Here is a 22,171-nt window from a genome sequence, read left to right on the forward strand (position 1 = left end):
TTCCAAGGCTGATATAAAAGACAAAGTAACGCAGCTGTGTATTCATTACTACACTACAAATGTATTTTTGTGATTGCAAGCAGTGCGTGTGTATTTGCATTTGGCTTGGTATCAGCCTCTTGTAGTCCTTGTACAGCAGAGCTCAACCTGGAGGCAGGGCCGGACTGGCCTACCGGGATACCGGGAGATTTCCCGGTAGGCCGACTGCCCTGGGGCCGCTTTGAGAGCAGCAGCACTCAGGCTGGAGGCGATAGAAGCAGCACAAGAAACTGGCCAGTTGTACTACAGTGCAAGGGTATGTAGGCAGGACCTGGGCCCAGGGTACCCAATCAGGGAGAGACCACACACACAGTTCTTGATGTTATAGTCCCCCCTCCCCACCCACCCACTCACCCAAGAGGGGTTCTGGCCCTATGTATGGTTCTGTTCAGGTAATTCAGTGGGTTTATGCACTGATATGTATTGTTGATAACATTCTATTTGATTATGTTACTATAACATTCTACGTATGTTTCTCTTGTATTTAGTGAATATACATGTGCTCTGCGCATAAACTCCTGAGGAAGTGGACCAAAGTTGAAGAAACGCGTCGAGTGTGCAGAGAAACTCTATGTAAAATTGATATTGCTTATGCAAATATTGGACAGACGTGTGTATACTATAGTTTGGACATCAAACAAAAAATATTTTGGGAAAGGTTTATGCAATGATGAATATGATTTTTTAATGCCTGTTATTTTAAAGGAAATGTAATTTTTTAATACATTTTAGTGATCGACCGATATCGTTTTTTAGTCCTGATACCGATATTTTGGTCTTCGGATATTGGTATCGGCCGATATTGGCCGATATTTTCGAACATTTAAAGAAAAAATTGTTATTTTTTTTTTATTTTTCAGAGGTACTCTTGTGGAGGGATCTGGGGGTCTAAAAGACCCCAAACCTCTTCTCTGCACTTAAAAGCATTCAAAACGCCAAGTTTGGCTATTTTGAATGCTGTCATTTTTTTGAATTTGCCGCCGAGTACCGGGGAAGTGATGTCATGACATCACTACTGGGTTTTTACATGGAGACCCGATCAGAGCCGAATGCTGTTTTGATCTGTTCTTCTCTTCGGTGGCCATGCAGGCTGGTTGCCTGGGTCTCCCGGTGGGACAGGAGACCCGGGCGATCTGCAGAAGGCGGCGGGAGGGGACATCCCCTCCCGCTCCTTGTAATGAAAACCGAGTCGCATTGGTAATCATTACAAGACAGCCGACTGTCTGCTATGGACGCCAGTACCGGGGTGATGCCTCTAGCTGCAGGCATCACCCCGGTACATGCACTTTCCCAAAATATCGGCAATATCGGTAACCTCAGGGGCCAATTCCGGGGAAAGTGCATATCAGCCCCCGATATATCGGCATTGTTGATAATCGGTCGATCCCTAATACATTTGATATCTTTTATCTACATTTTGGGTTGTCGGTAAAATCCTGCCATTTCTATAGGTTTTGAACCTTTTAGAACTTGAACATTTTGAATTTGGGGTGTGGCACCAAAAAGGCCAATTAAATAATTAATCGTTGTTATAGTTATCCTATATCCATTGTTTACTTTCTCCAGCCACATACTTGAATGTCTGTACCTTAATATGGGCCCTGGGGCTGGGATGTATGTGTATTGCAATTTGCACCCATGAGTCTTGCATGCAATAATTTCATAAATGCACTTTTTTTTTTTTTATGTGGGTGCATTTATTAAATTTTTGGAAAATATTGACTATGCATTAAAAAATATACACTCACAGGCAACTTTATTAGGTACACCTTACTAGTACCGGGTTGGACCCCCTTTTACCTTCAGAACAGCCTTCATTCTTCGTGGCATAGATTCAACAAGGTGTTGGTGACATTCCTGTTGGTCCAAAGTGACATGGTAGCATCACGCAGTTGCTGCAGATTTTTTAGCTGTACATCCATGACGCGAATCTGCCATTCCACAAAATCCCAAAGGATTGAGATGTGGTGAGTGTGGAGGCCATTGGAGTTCAGTGACCTCATTGTCATGTTGAAGAAACCAGTGGTGAGATGATTTGAGCTTTGTGACATGGGGCATTATCCTGCTGGAAGGAGTCATCAGAAGATGGGGACACTGTAGTCATAAAGGGATGGACATGGTCAGCAACAATACTCAGGTAGACCGTGGTGTTTAAATGATGCTTAATTGGTACTAAGGGGCCCAAAGTGTGCCAAGAAAATATCCCCCACACCACCAGCCTTATTGTTGATACCATGCAGGATGGATCCATGCTGTCATGTTGTTTACCCCAAATTCTGACCCTACTAATAGAATGTCACAGCTGAAATCGAGACTCATCAGACCAGGCAACGTTTTTCCAATTTTCTATTGTCCAATTTTGGTGATCCTGTGCGAATTGTAGCCTCAGTTTCCTGTTCTTAGCTGACAGGAGTGGCACCTGGTGTAGCCCATCAGCTTCCTGGTTCGATGTGTTGTACGTTCAGAGATGGTATTCTGCATACCTTGGCTGTAACGAGTGGTTATTTGAGTTACTGTTGCCTTTCTATCATCTGGAACCGGTCTGCCCATTCTCCTCTGACCTCTGACATCAACAAGACATTTCCCTCCACACAACTGCCTCTCACTGGATATTTTTTCTTTTTCAGACCAATCTCTGTAAACCCGAGAGATGGTTGTGTGTGAAAATTCCAGTAGTTTCGCAGTTTTTGAAATACTCAGACCAGACCGTCAGACACCAACAACCATGCCACGTTCAAAGTCACTTAAATCCCCTTTCTTCCCTATTCTGATGCTCAGTTTGAACTTCAGCAAGTCGTCTTCACCACATCTAGATGCCTAAATGCATTGAGTTGCTGCCATGTGATTGGCTAATTAGCAATTTGTGTTACCAAGCAATTTACCAGGTGTACCCAATTAAGTGGGCGGTAAGTGTATTTTGAAAACCACTGTCTCTGATATATACTAGGTAAAGAAGTATGAAATAAAAAATGTATACAATAAGGGAAAAAACTGAAAGTAGTATTTTCTGCTTTTTGGGTAGGGAGTGTCATAGCAAACTTGGGGTGTTAAAACTTCTACTTTCACCTCTGAATCTCAGGCTTTGCCCTTCTATGGGGAAAGTCTCAAAAAAAAAATCTTCATTATCCATCTTGTCACTGCAAGAGATCCCCCCTAATCCCCACCCACATATTTTCCTGCGTCTGCCTTATGTTCACACGCTAATATATAACTGTAAAAGGAAGAATCACTCTATTTACAGCCAATACTATTCTGCATTATTCAGTGTGTGGAGAATCAGAAGGACCCATGCAGAGCTGACAATGCCAAGCATCTGCTATGACAAGTTTGCATTTCAGCTGACATTGCAGTTGATATGAAAGTGTGCTGTATGTTTAGAGAATAAACAATCGAAACTTTTTTTTCCAATGGTTACCTGAAAAAAAGTACCGTATTTATCGGCGTATAACATGCACTTTTTCCTCCTAAAAATGGAGGGAAAAGTAGCAGTGCGTGTTATACGCCGATATAAAAAAAAAAAAGTCCAGAAAGCAGCGCCGAGAGGTAGAAGGGGGCGGGCGGCGCCGAGGAGAAGGAAGGACGCGCTGTCATCGGAAGTCCCGCCTCCTATGCCAACGTCTATCATAGGCTCCGGGACTTCCGATGACAGCGAGTCCTTCCTTCTTCTCGGCGCCGCCCGCCCCCTTCTACCTCTCGGCGCTGCTTTCTGGACATTTTTAAAAGTGATTTGTATAGTGGCACTGGCGAGGCTGCAATTATGGGCACTGGCGCTGGCGAAGCTGCAATTATGGGCACTGGCGCTGGCAAGGCTGCATGTATGGGCACTGCGCTGGCGAGGCTGCGATTATGGGCACTGGTGCTGGCGAGGCTGCAATTATGGGCACTGGCGAAGCTGCAATTATGGGCACTGGCGCTGGTGAGGCTGCATGTATGGGCAATGCGCTGGCGAGGCTGCAATTATGGGCACTGGTGCTGGTGAGGCTGCAATTATGGGCACTGCGCTGGCGAGGCTGCAATTATGGGCACTGGCGAGGCTGCATGTATGGGCACTGTGCTGGCGAGGCTGCGATTATGGGCACTGGTGCTGGCGAGGCTGCAATTATGGGCACTGGTGCTGGCGAAGCTGCAATTATGGGCACTGGCTCTGGCGAGGCTGCATGTATGGGCACTGCGCTGGCGAGGCTGCAATTATGGGCACTGGTGCTGGTGAGGCTGCAATTATGGGCACTGCGCTGGCGAGGCTGCAATTATGGGCACTGGCGAGGCTGCATGTATGGGCACTGGGCTGGCGAGGCTGCATGTATGGGCGCTGGCAAGGCTGCATGTATGGGCACTGGCGCTGGCGAGGCTGCAATTATGGGCACTGGCGAGGCTGCATGTATGAGCACTGCGCTGGCGAGGCTGCATGTATGGGCACTGCACTGGCGAGGCTGGATTTAAGGACACTGCGCTGGCGAGGCTGCATTTGTGGGCACTGCGCTGATGAGGCTGCATACGTGGGCACTGGTGAGACTACATTTGATTTTAAAAAAAATGTTCTGAGTTCAACGCTGTTTATTTTGAATTTCAGCTTTTTTCCTGAAATTTCTCCCCTACAATTTAGGTGCGTGTTATACACCAGCGCGTGTTATACGCCGATAAATACGGTAATTAATATTTTGGCAAGGTGGAATTCTTAACTGGGAACTTTTGTAAACTTGTCAGCCTGAGATCCCATAGCGGGAAGAGCACCATGCATAGCACAGGAACTTAGGGGATTGGCAAGAGATGTGATCTGATAGTGACAAGCCTGGGGTTTGCTTATAATAATGGTAATATACAGGCAGACGTACATGGGTTTTACACTGGCAATTGTAACAATACATGGAAATCAGATGGACAATTGTGACAATACATGGGCAACAAATGGACAATCAAGACAAAAGATGGGCAAAAGATGGGCGATCAGGACAATGCATGGGCAACACTGGGAAGTCAAGACAATACACGTGCAATATATAAGCAATCGCTATAACACATGGGCAACCAATGTACAATTGTGGAAATCCATTGCCAACAAATAGGCACTCAGGACAAAACACAGGCAATCAATGTGAATTTAGGACAATATATGGCAAAAGATATGCAATAAGAACAATACATGGGCAACAAACATATAATCGTAAAAAATACATGGGCAACAAAAGAAAAGTCATAGCAATACAGGGCATGCAAATAGGCAATCATGCATGGCAATACATGAACAGAAAATGGGCAATAAAGGTAACAGTGAGCATCAAAGGGGCAATCATGGCAATACAGGGGTAACAAACAAGTAGCAGAACACTACATTGTGAATAAATGGGCAATCAATGCAATACCGGAGCAACAAATAGGCAATTTAGGCAATACTTGAGCAACAAAGGGATAATTATGACAAAATTTGGGCAACAAGCAGCCATTTATGACAATACAGTATTTGGGCAAAAACAACACAAGGCAATAAAAAGTAGTGATAATACCCTCAGTCTGCTTTTGTTGCTGACATCACTACTCCAGTCTGCCAATCAATGGATGGGCCAGAGGGAACTCCCAGTGGCCTTTAAGCCTGGTAATAGTATTGGTTGGCTGGAATCCCCTGGCCAATTCAGGTTCCCAGGCTTGGTTGTGTTATTTATACTTTTATGACTTTATGTCCAGTGTTATAGCTTTTTTTTTTTTTTTTTTTTTGAAATTATATAACCCTTACACCCTTTTAAATATATTTATTTCAAGTCTTAAAAATGATGGGACCATGACCACTGTGTTTCTAAGCCTAGGGGGGTTGATAAAAATTCTTGTAGCTGGAGGATGTCTTACTTGCCCATATCAGAACATTAGCAGGTTCATTCCCAAACAATTGACACTGATGGCGCTACATTCCTTGGATCTCTAGTATGTAAAGCATGACTTCCCCTGGTCTGTGCAATCAATATGTGTCAAGAACATCCCTCGGGAGCTCATAGATGCCTTTGTACACCGCAGAGTTTTTCAATGTTGACCTTAAGTTGCCCTGTCAAGTTATACTGAGTGGCATAATTGCCGTCTCTGTCACTCAGACTAATCCACTTGTACATCACTTACAATAGCTCCAAGATGTGTCCTATTCAAGACAGTATTTAAATTCTGCCTTTCTATCTGGGAGAGGCAGAACACCCCCACGCCCACATTTTAGAATCATTTCCAGGGACATGGTGCAGTCAAGCTCGTCCTGTCCAATAACGATTTAGAAGATTGTGGATCACTATTCATTCCTATTTTATTGATGTAAATAGCCTTAACATAGCACTATACAAAGAGAGTAAAACATGAACTATAATGTACAAAACAAATATACGAAACACTAGGGCTGAGTACCCTATCAGCTAACAATATATGCATACTAAAGTGTATCTAAAGCCAGAACATTTTTTTTGGTTTAAGTATTGACTGGTTAAAACCCTTACAAGTTTGTGCCCTGTTGGGTAAATTTACTTCCTTTCCTGGGGACACAATAAGAAGTGGTAAGCCAAAGTTTCTTTTAAGCAGGCCATACACCAGAAATTTTTTGTTGAAATTTTCTTGTTCCTTCAATTTGATATTGGTTAGTAGGGTCAAATCAGCAATTATTTCGACCATTCAAAGGAGCAGGATGGAAAATCTTTCTCATTTCCTAAATGAACAAACAAAATTCTAGCCGTGAATGTGATTTCTGTTCAGGAAAAATTGCACTTATTGTGATGGACATGTGCTAGATACAAAATAAACCTGTTTTATACACCTGGAATTCCATTCAAGTAGTAGACATGGGCAGAACATTTTAAGGGCTTTCAAACCAAAGTAGTTTACAACTTTGGAGAATTTTGAATAAAAGTTCTAACTTTTACGCGGCCCGATTTAGTTGTTCTTGTTGAGGATTTACCCTCTCTTTCTGTTCTGGTGGCTACTGCAAAATTTTAGATTTCCCATCCCTTTCTGTCCCATTTATAATGATTATCAGGACAAATTTAGAGGGTAAATCTCTTTATTGGGGACATAGACAGCAATTAATACATGACAGAAGTACTAACCCTTCCAGCTCAACCCAAAAAAATTGATAAATTTTAAAGTAGGATCTGAGGTTGGTTTGGCCATTAGAGCACTTTCCATAAAGTCCTCCAGTCCATGAACTACATCACTGCCATCTTCTTAGCAGCTACTTTCAAATTATTATAGCATTTGGCACAATTTTTAGCACCCTATAGATCATAGGTGTCAAACACAAGGCCCGCGGGCCGAATGCGGCCCCCTAGGCCATTTCATGTAGCCCTCGCACCTCTCCTGCAGTTGTGACACCCCCCTTGTCTCTGCCCCCATCTTGTCTCTGTAGTCGGCAGCAGAGAGGACAGAACTCCTTTGCCAGGTCCTGCACACCTCTGTGCAGCTTCAGAAAGGCTCATCTTTGCCCCCCCCCCCATTTCTCAGCAGTCTGCAGCAGAGAGGAGAGCAGAGCTCCTCCTGCAGATCCTGCACCTCTCTGTGCAGCCGCAACACCACCTTGACTTTGCCACCCCTGGTCCCAGCATTCAGCAGACTCTGGAAGCTGACTCCAGCCCTCCTCTGGTTCTCCTCCAGACCCTACACTTCTTCCCAGATCCACCTTCTTCCTGGCAGCAACACAAGGTAAGGGGGTGCATTGTGATGTAAGGAAGGATGGGTGACTTTTGACTTCTGATGGTGGGGGGGGGGGGTTCTTGAAATCCCATGTAAGGGGGCGGGGGGTGCTCTGGACATCTAATCCTACAGATATATCCGGGCCCTTTTGAGGGCAACCATAATGCTGATGCGGCCCGCAATGAAATTGAGTTTGACACCCCTGCTATAGATGCATAGAGCGGACTGATAATGTACACTGCATTGTACTACATTAAAACAATTTAGACAGAAGAGGTATACAAAATTTCTTCTACCAGAAATTATACCTCCTAGCCATTTTCCCTAAGATCTAGTTATTCACAGCCTGAACTTTCAGCCGAGCATGCTAGACCTCTGAGGACATCACCGGAAGTGACGAAACGTGTCAGTTTGGACCGCATAGCGTCATTACGTCACGTTGAGGTGGAGCGCAAGCCGGAAGTAACCCCGTCGCTTTGTGAGGAGGACGAGCAGCCCGCACCACACCACCAGTGATGTTTTAAAACTTTTAAAGCTGTTTTTACCCGATTTATGGGAAATAAAGGAATTTCATAGTTATATAACACTATTTGGAGCCTTCTTTCTCCTCTTTTATATTACCACTGACCGAGTACCCTGGAGCCTAGAGGAGCCATCAGCAGCTCATAGGAACACCCAAAGGGGAAACCTACTAAGCCCAGGGGGCTTTTCAAGCAAGCCCACTCAATCTGGTAAGTGATTCAATTTACCAATTCACAAAGGAATTGATGTCACGGGAAACCACGCCAGAGCACTTGCACTTTTGGATTTGAAGATTTATTGTCACTAAGGACATTCACCACTATTTTTGAGCACTGAAGTCACTTTATATATTTTGGACTTTTTTCTGACAATATTTAAAAACATTTTAGTAATTTTATATTTCTTCACTCATATTTGGATCTGTTTTTATATTTATATGCTTATTCACCATGCACTAATTTGCACAAGTACCCACTAGAGGGAGTTTCTTTTTGATGTTTTTTGATGAATATATGTTGAATTATTTTATTAGACGTTAAGTTTATACTGGAATTGCACTTACTATATAGAGAGTGATACAGATACTGGCATCCACTGGTTTTAGCAAGCGCTGTATTTGGTCTTCTATAAGACCATTTATATCCAATACCTTTTAATTATACAGCAGCTGCAAAGTATATTGTTTTTAGGCTAACAGTTTTAAAATAATTTTTAAATAATATTTTAATCTACATAATAACCTTGTAGTTCCATTGGCGCGAGGAATATACTTTGTATATTTTTTCAGATTAAGATGCTTCACAGCCTGAACTTTCAGCCGAGCATGCTAGACCAGGGAGCATTGGAAAGGGTCAAAAGGTGCCTGCTAAGACATAAACTTCCGACAAACCGACCCCAAACCGATAGATTTTGTGAACCTTCTCTAAGGCCTTCTGGCACTTTCAGAAGGGGCTTTCTTTAAGCTGCAGTAGTTTAAGCACAATGGCCAAGTTAATATTCTAGAGGCCTCTCATAAACTTGGCACCTTTTAAGAACTCTGACACCTAAATCCTCAGATCTGCCATTTCTCACGTTACAAAGGCTGTGACCCTCTTGTTAGCCCTAATAGAGAAACTATACTCCAAAATAACAACTGCACAGGGGCCGAAGGTCATAGGTCACCTCAGTCCTGGCCTAAGAATGGTCTGGCCACATTTACGACCCTTAAAGGTCTATTGTAAGAAAGTGGGAAATGCCTCAGCACTAATAATCCGCTTCACTGACCAATCCTATGACTTCTGGGGCTCGTTGGTACATAATGGCATGTTGCGTCTCACACTTATGCCACAGCCTGCGCTCTTGATCGGCGAGTGGTGTTGTAGGTGGCGCAAATGATACACAGAAAATACTTAGGGGCTTTCTCTTTTCACGGCAGCAGAGAAGGCGTTTTCATGGCTGTCATGAGGGTTGTAAATCAGAACGCAGATCAGGAACACAAGGGCTTCTCATGTAACACATACATGCCTGGGACTTGAAAATAGAGGAGCCTGTGCTATATTTATATGGAGACTTCGCATTCCAACAACCTGAAATGATGATGATTTAAACGCTTTTCTTTGCATTCTAAAAATTCTTATTTTATATTGCAAGTATTTATACAGCTCCAACAATTTACACAGAACTTTACATACTGTATATTCACATCGGTCCCTGTAAGTTCCTCAAGGATCTTACAATCTAACGTCCCAGGCTAAGGTAGACAGGAGCCAATTAACCTTCCACTATGTCTTTGGTGTGTGGGAGGAAACCTGAATACCTGGAGGAAACCCAAACAAACGCAGGGAGAATATGCAAACTCCATGCAGATAGTATCCTGGCTTGGATTTAAACCAAGAACCCCGGTGCTGCAAGGCAAAAGTGATAACCTCTAAACCACCATGTTGCCTGTGTCATTGATAAATATTACTTGATATTTGCACTGTCTAATTAAAACATGTCTTAATCAGAATGTGAATTTCTCCTTTAAAAATAAAATTTGGCTATTTGGCAAAAAAAAAAAAATGTAAAATCCCCCTCTCCTTTCTCAATGTGTGGCTAATTTTTCCAAAATAAAGTTCCTAACGCGCATGAACACCGTAATCCACAATCCCATGACAGCTGGTGTCCATGTCCTCCAATTATCAGAGCTGGAATGTAGGGGAGGGGGGGTACATTCCCAAGTCATGGACATGCCCGGTGACAGGAGAGAAAGGACTAGGCATAGGGCATACATGAATGGGTGAGAAAGGGAAGCGTGCAGTAAAGGTCAAGTGGGGGACAAAAGTAGGTGGGCTAACAGGGGGGCACTTACCTTATTGGTCAGTGGTACAGGCAGGGGGGTGGAGAGGTTGAAATATAGGTCCAGGGTAGGAGGGGTCAGGTCAATCCTGAAGGAGAAAGCGTGGAAGAAAAGTCTGTGTGTCCAGCTGCTGCGTCTCTTCTTGGATCTGCAATAGAGGGGAGATGAGTGAATTGGATGGCCTGCTGTCCCGTCTCCGGGAGTTGGCTGAGGTGCATGGCTCAGACTGGGTGCAGGGACAGGTGGCCAGCACCTTGCAGGGGGCCGGGGAAGGCCCCTCGGAATTGAGGCCTTCCTCCACACGTGCTAGGAGGTCTAGGCCTCCGGAGCGCTTCAGCCCGGATCGGGCCCCCAGGGCTCAGCGTCGCCATGGGAGCCCCAATGGGGACCCTTCAGCCCCCCCTGCGAAGCGTGTGCCTGCTTCGGCGGGTGGGGAAGCTGGGAGGAATCCCCTTCATGGAAGGAGCCCACGGGGGAGGGACACTCACCTTGCTGAAGCCCGGGTCCCTTCCTCCATCATCGTTCGGCCGGATGGATCGGCGGGTGTCCCTGGCGAGGTTCCGGTCGGGGCATCCGCTCGGCGGGGGAGAGCCAGTGCTGCGGGTGCCGTCCTGCTGCCTGGGGCGGCCGGGGGCCCCATCCCGGATCGTGATGGTCGCCGAGTGAGCGGGGGGAGCCGATCGGGTGCCCTGCAGCCGACTGTGAGGACCTTCAGGCCTGCTCCTAGGCCTGGGAGAGCGGAGGATGTGGAGGAGAGCGGGGCGCGCGCTGATGACGTCATCGGGAGGCGCGGCTTCGGCTTAAAGGGACCACGTCTGCAGCAGCCTGCTTCTACAGGATCGAGCTCCAGGCTGTCTGTGAAGAGGAGATCCGTCCAGAGGAGGGGGAAGACGGCGGCGGCAGAGGTTCCGGTCCACAGTCCAGAGGTCGTCCGATCGGAAGGGGAGGTCAGCAGCTCGGAGGACGGTGAAGTCGCAGATGCTGTTCCTGTCACAGCGGGGGATGCCGGAGTGGCGGCTGGGGGGGCGTCCAGCCCTGGGCAGCCTGGTGAGTGCTCTATGTCTGTACTGTCTTCTGCTGTGGCGTCTGATGTGTTGTCTGGCCCGGGGGGTGGGGGTTTGGTCCGGGGTGTTGGGGGGGATGTGTCCGCCCGGGTGGGTCTGGAAGTGTTGGGAAGCCTGCGGGACTTGGTGAGGCGGCTGGAGGCCAGTGCTTTGGCGGCCCCTCCCTCCCGGTTCAGGGGTCGGCGGTGGCGGGAGCCCAGGCAGGAGTGACGGTGGCGGGCACGCAGACGGAGGAGGCGTCGCTGGCTCCGGTTGCGGCTGCGGTGGACAAGTCCGGGGACGGGAACAAGGACTGTGACAAGGTAAGGTTGGCGGACGCGGCGAAGTGTACGTCTGCTTCGAGGGACCGTTGGGGGCTCACCTTAAGCCCGAAGTTCGCGACAAGATATGGAAAGGTGACTATGTAGAAATTTTTTCCCTGCTCCCGAGAAGTTTAACCTGGATAGGGTTAAGCCGGACGAGAGCAAGAAGGAGGAGGAAGAGAAGCGGCGGTATCGGCTGATCCCCCGTACGTTTGCCAATTGGTTGCAGGCTTTTGCGATTTTGGCGAGCGTTATAGGGGAGAAGGCGCCCGAAAATTGCTCGGCGTTGTTCTGTTACCTGGATGCGATTGGGGAAGCCCACCGTGTGTACGGGGGGGGTGGCCTGGTTGCGTTATGATGAACAGTTTCGGCAGCGCAAGGCGGTCCGGCCCTCCATCCGGTGGGATCATAAGGATATCAGCCTGTGGATGAAGTTGATGACGTCTGCCCGGGCGGGGGGTCAGTTTTTTCCAGGGGGGGGCGGCGGCACCTCGACCTCGGGTTCATCGGCCGATAAGAAGAAAGGGGTGTGTTGGCAGTTCAACGAGGGCACGTGCAAGTTTGGGAGCTCCTGTCGTTTTAAGCACGAGTGTTCAGGATGTGGCGGCAGTCACCCCCTGTCCCGTTGCTTCAAACGGGGAAAGGGGCGTGGTGGGGAGGTCCCTGGCAAGAGGGATGACTCCGGTGAGGGTGGCAAGGATGGTACCATTCTTAAATAGGTACCCCGATCGGGAGGCGGCTGGCCGTCTTGAAGAGGGTTTTCGGGAGGGTTTTCGCATTCCGTGTTCTTTGGAGGGGATTCCGCCCTTGGCGGGCAACTTGCGTTCTACCCGGCTTTACCCGGAGGTGGTGGCGGAGAAGCTGGCTAAGGAAGTGGCATTGGGCAGGATGAGTGGGCCTTTTGCTTCACCCCCGTTGCCGGGGCTGGTGGTTTCGCCGTTGGGGGTGGTCCCCAAGAAGGAACCGGGCAAGTTTCGCCTGATTCACCATCTGTCCTATCCGCGGGGTGGCTCCGTCAACGATGGTATTGACCCGCGGGCGTGTGCGGTTACCTATACGTCGTTTGATGCGGCCATTTCTTGGGTTCGAAAATATGGTAGGGGGGCCCTGTTGGCCAAGGCCGACGTGGAAGCGGCCTTTCGCTTACTGCCAGTTCACCCCGATAGTATGCACTTGTTGGGGTGCCGTTGGCAAGGATCTTATTTTGTGGATCGCTGCTTGCCGATGGGCTGTTCCATTTCGTGTGCCTTCTTTGAAACCTTTTCTTCCTTTCTGGAGTGGGTGGTTCGGGATGTGTCGGGGGTTAGCTCCATCATCCATTATTTGGATGACTTTTTGTGCATAGGGCCCTCGGGCTCGAGGACCTGTGCGGTCCTCTTGGGGACGCTGCAACACATCGCCGCCCGTTTTGGGGTTCCTTTGGCTTCGGACAAGACGGAGGGCCCTGTGACGGAATTGGTTTTCTTGGGCATCACGATTGACTCTCTGGCCATGGAATGCAGGTTGCCGTTGGACAAGTTGGTGCGTTTGAGGGAGGAGGTTAGGCAGGCGAGCGGTCGTCGCAGGATCACGCTGCGGGAGTTGCAGTCCTTACTCGGTAAGTTGAACTTTGCGTGCCGGATAATTCCCATGGGGCGAATTTTTTGTCGCTGTTTGGCTGCGGCCACGCCAGGGGTCCGGGCCCCTGGGCATTCGGTGAGGCTTACCAGGGGGCTTCGGGCGGACCTGAGGATTTGGGATATGTTTTTGGAGTCTTACAATGGCTGCTCGCTGTGGATGGACGGTCCGTTTAGCAACGGGGACTTAGCTCTATTTACGGACGCGGCTGGTTCTGCGGGGTATGGGGCATTCTTTCAAGGACGGTGGAGCGCGGAACCTTGGCCGGAATCCTGGAGGTCGGCGGGTTTCCTGCGTAACTTGGTGTTGTTGGAGTTGTTTCCGATTGTGGTTTTGGTGGCTCTATGGGGGGCGGGCTTTGGCAACAAGAAGGTGCGTTTTCATTGCGACAACATGGGGGTGGTGGAGGCGATCAATAACATCTCGGCGTCTTCCCCCCCGGTAGTTAGCCTGTTGCGCCATCTGGTCCTGTTGTGTCTGCGTTTCAATGTTTTTATTTATGCTGTGCATATTCCGGGGGTTTCTAACCAGGTGGCCGATGCTTTGTCTCGTTTCCAGTGGACCGAGTTTCGCGTGTTGGCACCGGCAGCGGAGCAGCATGGGATTCCCTGTCCGCGGGATTTGTGGACGGTCCCCTTGGAGGAGCAGCGATTTTGATTCGGCGGTCACTGTCCCCTGCGACTTGGGAGGCGTATGTCAGGGCGTGGGCGGAATGGCGTTCCTTTTTGGAGGAGGTAGGGGGGACAGATTTGGGGGTGGATGTGTCCGCTCTGGTGCTTTACTTTGTGTGTATGAATTTTGGGCGGGGAGTTTCGGCGGCGGCCATGGATAGAAAACTGGCTGGCATGGCCTTTTGGTTCAAGTTGTCAGGGGGGGTGGATTTCACCAAGGCTTTTCACGTGCGGCAGGCGTTGAAGGGGTACCGGAAGTGTAACCGGGGCCGCGATTCCCGGCGTCCGGTGTCCTTTTCAGTGTTGGGTGTCGTTCTGGAAAAACTGGGCTCTATCTGTTCGTCATCTTATGAGGGCCTGCTGTTCAGGGCAGCCTTCCTGTTGGCTTTCTTTGGGGCCTTCCGGATTGGGGAACTGGTTAGTCCATCGACGAGGGTGGCTGGGGGGCTGCTGCTGGAGGACATAGTGCGCACTGCCTCCTCGGTTCGGATTCGTATCCGGAGGTCCAAAACGGACCAGGTGGGCAGAGGTAAGTGGGTGGAGCTGTTTCGGGGCAACGGGGCTGATGTTTGCCCGGTGGGGGCTCTGGAGCGTTATCTTCAGGTTCGGCCTGAGGTTGGTGGTGCCTTATTGGTTCACTTGGACGGTTCTTGCCTGTCCAGGTTTCAATTTGTGGCGGTGTTTAGGAAATGTTTGCTGGCCGGGGGCTTCGACCCGGCGGCTTATGCGTCCCATTCCTTTCGCATCGGGGCGGCCACAGAGGCGGCCCGTTGGGGTTTGGGAGAGGACGTGGTCCGGCGCATTGGGCGGTGGGAGTCGCACAGGTTCCGGTCCTACGTCAGGCCCCACCTGGTGCAGTAGCCCCTACGGAGGGGTTATAGGGGCCTGTTTGTGTGTGTTTTCTGCGTAATTTTCGTGTTTGTTTGGTTGTGTTGTATGTGTGCGTTGGGTGTAGGGTGCACTGTCTTTGTTTCTTTTTGCAGGTGTCCGGCAGTGTCTGATTTGGATCCTCGGCCATTCGTATGTCTTCTGGGGGGCCAGGCGGGCGGAGGTCAGGCCTAATGGTAGACAGTTGGGGGTTCCCCGGGAGGATGGCAGGGTCAGGTGGATAGGTGTGCCTGGCATGCTGTGGAGCAGGGTCGTGCCGGAAGTCTCCCGCTTTGCCAGGTTGGACAGGGCCCCGGATATCCTTGTTTTGCATGTGGGCGGTAATGATTTGGGTCTCCGCTCAATGCGTGAGCTCATTCGGGATGTGAAGTTCGACTTTTTGAGGCTTCGCACTTCCTTCCCTGATATGCTGGTGGTGTGGTCCGACATTGTGGCCCGCACTTCGTGGCGGTCGGCTCGTTCAGTCGACAAACTTAATAAGGCCCGTATTAAAGTGAACAAGGAGGTGGGGAGATTCGTCAGCAGGAATGGTGGCCTGGTGGTGCGGCATCTGGAGCTGGTGAGCGATACGTGGCAGTTCCTTCGTGGGGATGGGGTCTATCTCAATGCTATTGGCACTGACCTGTGGTTCTTGGGTTTGGAGGACGGGATCCACCGGGCCTTGAGGGTGTGGAGGGGCGCACAAGTGTAAGGGGTCACACTTGTGGCGCTGTGGCGGTTTGGGGTCCTTGACAGGGGTTCAGCAAACTGGTTTTTGGGAAAAATGGTGGGGACCCATCCGAGGTATGGCGTCCTCTAAATTGTACAGGTGGGGTGTCTGGGTCGGCTGTGTTAGTCCCCGAGGCGGTGCTTAGCGGCTGGGGAAGTGACCAAGCCAAATGGTGACCCAGACACAGAAGTTGGTTTTTACATGGTACTGTCAAGGACCACAAACATAGATCTGGGTTATTGTTATTATTATTATTGTTATATTGTTATTTCATAATTTTATATTTGTTATTTAATAAAAGGCCATGTCGGCCATTTTTACTCCAAGACGAGTAGTGTGTTTTGTATATAGTTTAAGTGGGTGTGGGTATTGGGTAGTTAGCGGGTGTTTTTCGTAGTCCAGCACGGGAGCTCTGATCTACCCAGATCAAGACATGCCCGGCGACAGGAGAGAAAGGACTAGGCATAGGGCATACATGAATGGGTGAGAAAGGGAAGCGTGCAGTAAAGGTCAAGTGGGGGACAAAAGTAGGTGGGCTAACAGGGGGGCACTTACCTTATTGGTCAGTGGTACAGGCAGGGGGGTGGAGAGGTTGAAATATAGGTCCAGGGTAGGAGGGGTCAGGTCAATCCTGAAGGAGAAAGCGTGGAAGAAAAGTCCCTCCCTCCCGCCCCTTTTTTGGTTTGTCAGTGGGATTGTTGTTTTTGGGGTGTGTTATGTTTTGCTGCTGCAGTTGGCGGTTTGGGGTCCTTGACAGGGGTTCAGCAAACTGGTTTTTGGGAAAAATGGTGGGGACCCATCCGAGGTATGGCGTCCTCTAAATTGTACAGGTGGGGTGTCTGGGTCGGCTGTGTTAGTCCCCGAGGCGGTGCTTAGCGGCTGGGGAAGTGACCAAGCCAAATGGTGACCCAGACACAGAAGTTGGTTTTTACATGGTACTGTCAAGGACCACAAACATAGATCTGGGTTATTGTTATTATTATTATTGTTATATTGTTATTTCATAATTTTATATTTGTTATTTAATAAAAGGCCATGTCGGCCATTTTTACTCCAAGACGAGTAGTGTGTTTTGTAAATAGTTTAAGTGGGTGTGGGTATTGGGCAGTTAGCGGGTGTTTTTCGTAGTCCAGCACGGGAGCTCTGATCTACCCAGATCATGACTTTGGTGAGATGGGCGGTAATAAGACTGGTCAAAGACTGGCCATTAGGGCAGCTTCAGCAGCCTTCACAACTGGAACCTGCACAGAGGTAGATCTCAAGAATGTGTTCTAAAGTGGACCTTGCACCTCTTTTAGGGTGACCCCCCCCCCCCAAAACACTGGATGAAAGTGCAAAAAAAAAAACATATGGTGGGAGTGGTTAGATATTATACTTACCCAGGGATTTTTTTCAGATGGAACTTGGTGGAACTCAGTTCCACCGCCTCCAGCTCAGGCCTTCTGCTCCCCGCTCACCACTATCACTTGTAAACACAGAGGTCTGGCTTCCTGTGTTTTCCAAGTGCAGTATGGGGACAAAGGAGATGCCGGTGTCTGGGGTGCAATGCGAATGTTGACACCCCCGCTGTGTGAGGGGAGGTATTACAGAAGAAGAGGGGTAAAAGTGGGATGTGGATGGTGGATGCAAAGATAAGCATCTGCGGAAGAAGGCTGAACTCTGCACTCTGTGTGTAGCGCACCCCTGAACTCTGCACTCTGTGTGTAGCGCACCCCTGAACTCTGCACTCTGTGTGTAGCGCACCTCTGAACGCTGCACTCTGTGTGTAGCCCACCCCTGAACTCTGCACTCTGTGTGTAGCGCACCCCTGAACTCTGCACTCTGTACATAATGCACTCCTGGTATTTGATGCCCCTTTAAGACTCTTCCACTGTTGTTGAAATTTTGACCAGTTTGGGGGGTCGTGGTTCCCTGCACTTTTTTCTGAGAAAAAAAGCCCTGTACTTTTGTACCTTTCTCTGACTTTCTCACAGTGCCTAGGCAAGGCTGATGTCTTTTCTGGTCGTGGAAAATGTTGAGTAGCTCCCCAGAGCAGGATTATCTTCTTTTAGCTACTCAGCACTCCCAGGGATCTTGTTGGCAGGAGGATCACCCTCTGTACTACAGAAAGGAGAGTATAGATGAGTATAATAACTATTTTTCGTTCTACAGGTTCATTTTTGAAGGAAGCTCACTGAATAAGTGGAACTTGCCTGAAGTACAAGGTCCCATTTAACCCCTTCCTGCCTGTACTATAGCCAAAACACGGCTACAGCGCGGCTCTCCAGTTCTGGGAGGGCGTCCCTGGATGTCCTCCCAGGACTGCGCATCCAACATGCCCCCTGGGGTGCACATCAGGCACGATCTGTGACTGCTGTGTCCTTTGGACACATCTGATCACAGAATATAGTAAAGGGCCAATCACAGCAGCCCTTTATCATGTAAACTGCTGTGTCCAATCACAGCTGGTCACATGTAAAAAGACTTGCTGGTTATCGGCATTCCTTTCCTCACATGCTGTCTCTGTGTGAGGAAAGGTAAACCAATATTCAGGAAGGTTGACAGGGCACAGTGAGTACACTGTTTATACTGATAATCAGGGCAGCCCCATCAGTGCCAATCCTTGCCCATCAGTGCAGGTTATCAGTGCCCATCAGTGCAGCTTATCAGTGCCCATCAGTGCCACCTCATCAGTGCAGCCTCATCAGTGCCTCCTCATCAATGCCTATCAGTGCCGCCTCATCAGTGCTGCCCTAATCAGTGCTACCTAATCAGTGCCTCCTCATCAATGCCCATCAGTGCTGCTCTAATCATTACCACCTCATCAGTGCCTCCTCATCAATGCCCATCAGTGCTGCCTCATCAGTGCTGCCCTAATCAGTGCCACCTCATCAGTGCCTCCTCATCAATGGCCATCAGTGCCGCCTCATCATTGCAGCCTCATCAGTGCCTCCTCATCATTGCCCATCAGTGCCGCTTCATCAGTGATGCCCTAATCAGTGCCACCTCATCAGTGCCTCCTCATCAATGGCCATCAGTGCCGCCATATCAGTGCAGCCCTTATCATTGCTGCCTCATCAGTGCACCCTCATCAAGGCATCCTTATGAATATTTTTGAATGTTAGATTCTCTATTTGAAAATACAATGAGCTGTGGGTTGCTTACAAACTGGAAGGGAGAGCAATATGTATTTATTTTACATTTAAAGCCCCCAAGTCACTGACCCTCTTTATACTCCAGCATTGCACTTCTTGTCCTCTGATCCCCCAGCCACTCCACTTCCAGGTTAATTATTAAGTGTTAAGGTGAGATAAAAGCGAATATGTTGCTAAAATAAATGTGCAGTAATGTCAACTAAAAGGGACTGTTGGGGAGTGTCGTCATGGATGCATCTGCATCGCTGGTTTACCAGTCCTCCTGCATCCATAATTGGCACCAACGAAGAATCCTGATGGAAGACTTTGGTGAATAAAACTGTGCTTTACCAAGCATTTAAAAAAAAAACACTGACTGGGTGCCCGGACTTTTATCCTCACATTGGCTTTAATGCTCATCCCTTCTGCTCACCAATCTACCATTCTCTGCTGTAGTCAACAGAAACTGCCAGCTGAAGATTCTTCAGAATCCAACACTTCTGGGAGTATTGCATTTCCAGTATGGGTCCTCCACTGCACCCAGTGGTTGGATTCACTGGGCCCATTGTCACGTCTCTGTCCAGTATTGACATGGGTCATCAGGAGGAATCACAGTGCAGAGGGGGAAGTGTTAGACTCTGCAAAATCTTTAGCTAACTTTTTTTAGTTTTTAGTTGAGATCGGTTCTGATGTGTTAATTATTTCAAGAGTTTAAAAGTTACAGTTCAGATGACAAGAGAATTGAGGATCAAGTAGAACCATGGCCAAGCTACAGATATTCAAATATATATATATAAAAAAATTGAATACACAATTATTAGGCTTTAAAACAAACTCTCACTGATTTCTGTAGCTGCGAGCACAGAGGAGCAATTCACCCTCAAAGTTCATTAGAAAATCAGTAAAGTTCTTCAAGTTGGGTTACGGCGCTCTGCTCTCTCCCCTCTTCCTGTGTGCCTGCTTTGTTTTTATGGTAAAGATTAAAGGTTACTGTTCGGAGGGGAGGTAGGGAGGCTGAGATTCTGAATTTAAACTGAAAGTACTTTCTTATATAATCATTGAAGATGAATTGCTCCATACTGCCTGCAGCTACAAAAGGTAGTGATGGCTTGTTTCAAAGCTACTCTGTCACATACCTCCAAACATTCTTAGATGGGAATGATTGACATGTTTTAGCACAAAGGACAAAAGACACACCCCCTGCCATGTCCTCAGTTATGTGGACCATTAAGAATTAATAAACAAAAAACGATTGGCTGAAACCAATACAGTATTTCATTGTTATATTTCCTGTCAGGGTTTTAAAAAAATCCAAATAAAAGGTACCCTGCATTGTGGAATCTTTTCCTGTCAGGTACAAATACCTGTTACCTGTTAGTCAGTGATACCAAATCAGAGATATGTAGCTACATAGAGATCAGACCAGACTCAGTTGTTGAATCAAAGTGATCTAAATTTTATTATTCCGCATTTGAGATTAAATATACCATAGGACGTATGAAAAGTAGCTTGTATTAAGATATTAGTTGACCAATCCAAAGTTATCAGAACGTTTTAGTAAGTTTAGTGTTAAAAGTCTATATTGGGACGTCTGCAATTTTCATCAGGGACTTTCCAAGGGACTTTTGTAGAAGATATATATGTCCGGTGGTCAAGATATCCAGACAGGGTTCGTATTCTGAGAGATAGGGAATTTTCATTGTTGCAGAATATTTCAGCCATCGCATAAAACATAAAAGAATCAAGAGAGAGAAGAGATGAATACTTTGGAGCCATTTTGTCCTAAGTAGCCATCTTTGCCACCTCACCTGCAAAAGAGAAGCTACTAAAAGCACCTCTTTGGTGACTCGTTCCTCCTATTTTCACTCTGTCCCTGTGCTGCAGCTTTCGTGAAGTTCCTTCAGCATTTGACACTTCCAGGAGTGTCGGATGTCTTTGTCCCTCTCTGTTCACTGTGGTTTTAATACACCCATCCCTACGTCACCGTTGTGTCCAATGGGGTAATTTCCCTAATTTTCCTAATTTTCTGCCCCTGAAACAGGAAGTGAACTCTTTATGCATGTCCCCCATTCCAGAAACTCCCTGTTTTCTCCTAAATTCTGTGGTCCAGTTGGGTGAAAAAAGGCCCAGGACCCAGTTTTTGCTCCATGCTACTTGCAAGTAAGAGGAACAGGGTGCATACCAATGACCTCCTGGAACTTCAGTTTAAGTTTATTGAGCAGGCAAGAGTGACATACAGCACACACCGCAAACCTCTTATCTTCAGTCATGCCTCTATCGTGTTTTACCCATAGCAGGGTAGGGCCTACTCATATGGGTGAAAGACATTAGCTTCATGACTCGAGGTGGGAGGTTTGTATAGTGTGCTATATGTTACTCTTGCCTGCTCAAAAACCTTGAGTGAAGTTTCAGGATGTCATTGGTATGCACCCCGTTACTCTTACAGGTGAACTCTCAGACAGTTACAAAAATCTGGCAAAGCTTCTGAATTGGCTTTGCTCTATTCAAAATGGAAAAAATATAGCTGGAGTTGTGCTTTTAATGGTATTTTTTATTTCTCTAAGACCCCGTTTACACTGGGGCGACTTGGTCGCCTGACAAGTCGCCGTGGGTCGCCTGCCATAGAGTAGCACAGGACCCGTTCTAATAGGAGCGTCACAAGTCGCTCCGACTTAGAAAAAGGGTCCTGTACTACTTTGGGGCGACCTGGAGCGACCTGCATTGACTTCAATGATATGAAGTACGTGCATGCCGCTCCGAGGTCGCGGTGCGTGCTGTGCACCGCAACTTCACTGGTCTCCCCGGGAAGTCGGGTCGCCTGTATGTGAACCGGCTCTAATTCTATGTCTTATGACTTGTGTCAATTGTTTTTTTTTTGTTTTTGTTTTTGCTTCAAATGGGTTTTGTATTCCAATACAAATCTATGAGTAAGCAAAACCCACTGAAAGAAAGTCAAAAGCAGGTCAGAAGGAAGGAAGCTAACTGCAGGTCATATGTGCCTGTCAGTAAATTCTGAATGATCTCAGAAGCATCTAAACTGATGTCCTTGACACAGGCTCAAAGCCCGTCCACATAGGCCCTAAAACCAGTGGAAACACCCCGGTATGCTGGCCAACGACAGCTGTCTGACACAACACAGCCTTTGAAAGCCCCACACATGGCCTACAGCAGAAAGCCCCATACATGGCCTACAGCAGAAAGCCCCACACATGTCCTACAGCAGAAAGCCCCACACATGGCGTACAGCAGAAAGCCCCATACACGGCCTACAGCAGAAAG

At 47.9% G+C, this 22,171-nt stretch overlaps 2 protein-coding genes across 2 annotated transcripts in view; one reads left to right on the forward strand and one right to left on the reverse strand.

Annotated features, from left to right (window-relative positions):
• MEIOB (meiosis specific with OB-fold) overlaps positions 1 to 22,171 on the reverse strand; it is a gene marked incomplete at its 3' end in the record, with an annotated part of 290,335 nt that overhangs the window by 253,494 nt on the left and 14,670 nt on the right. The window lies entirely within an intron of this gene.
• LOC309557676 (integrase/recombinase xerD homolog) lies at positions 14,336 to 15,043 on the forward strand (the record flags this gene model as incomplete). Its single annotated transcript, XM_082260462.1, has 1 exon — positions 14,336 to 15,043. One exon carries the CDS (start codon positions 14,336 to 14,338, stop codon positions 15,041 to 15,043), a length of 708 nt encoding a protein of 235 aa, XP_082116588.1.

Source organism: Pelophylax lessonae (assembly GCF_965119305.1).
Source record: "Pelophylax lessonae genome assembly, chromosome: 6".
Lineage (NCBI taxonomy): Eukaryota > Metazoa > Chordata > Amphibia > Anura > Ranidae > Pelophylax > Pelophylax lessonae.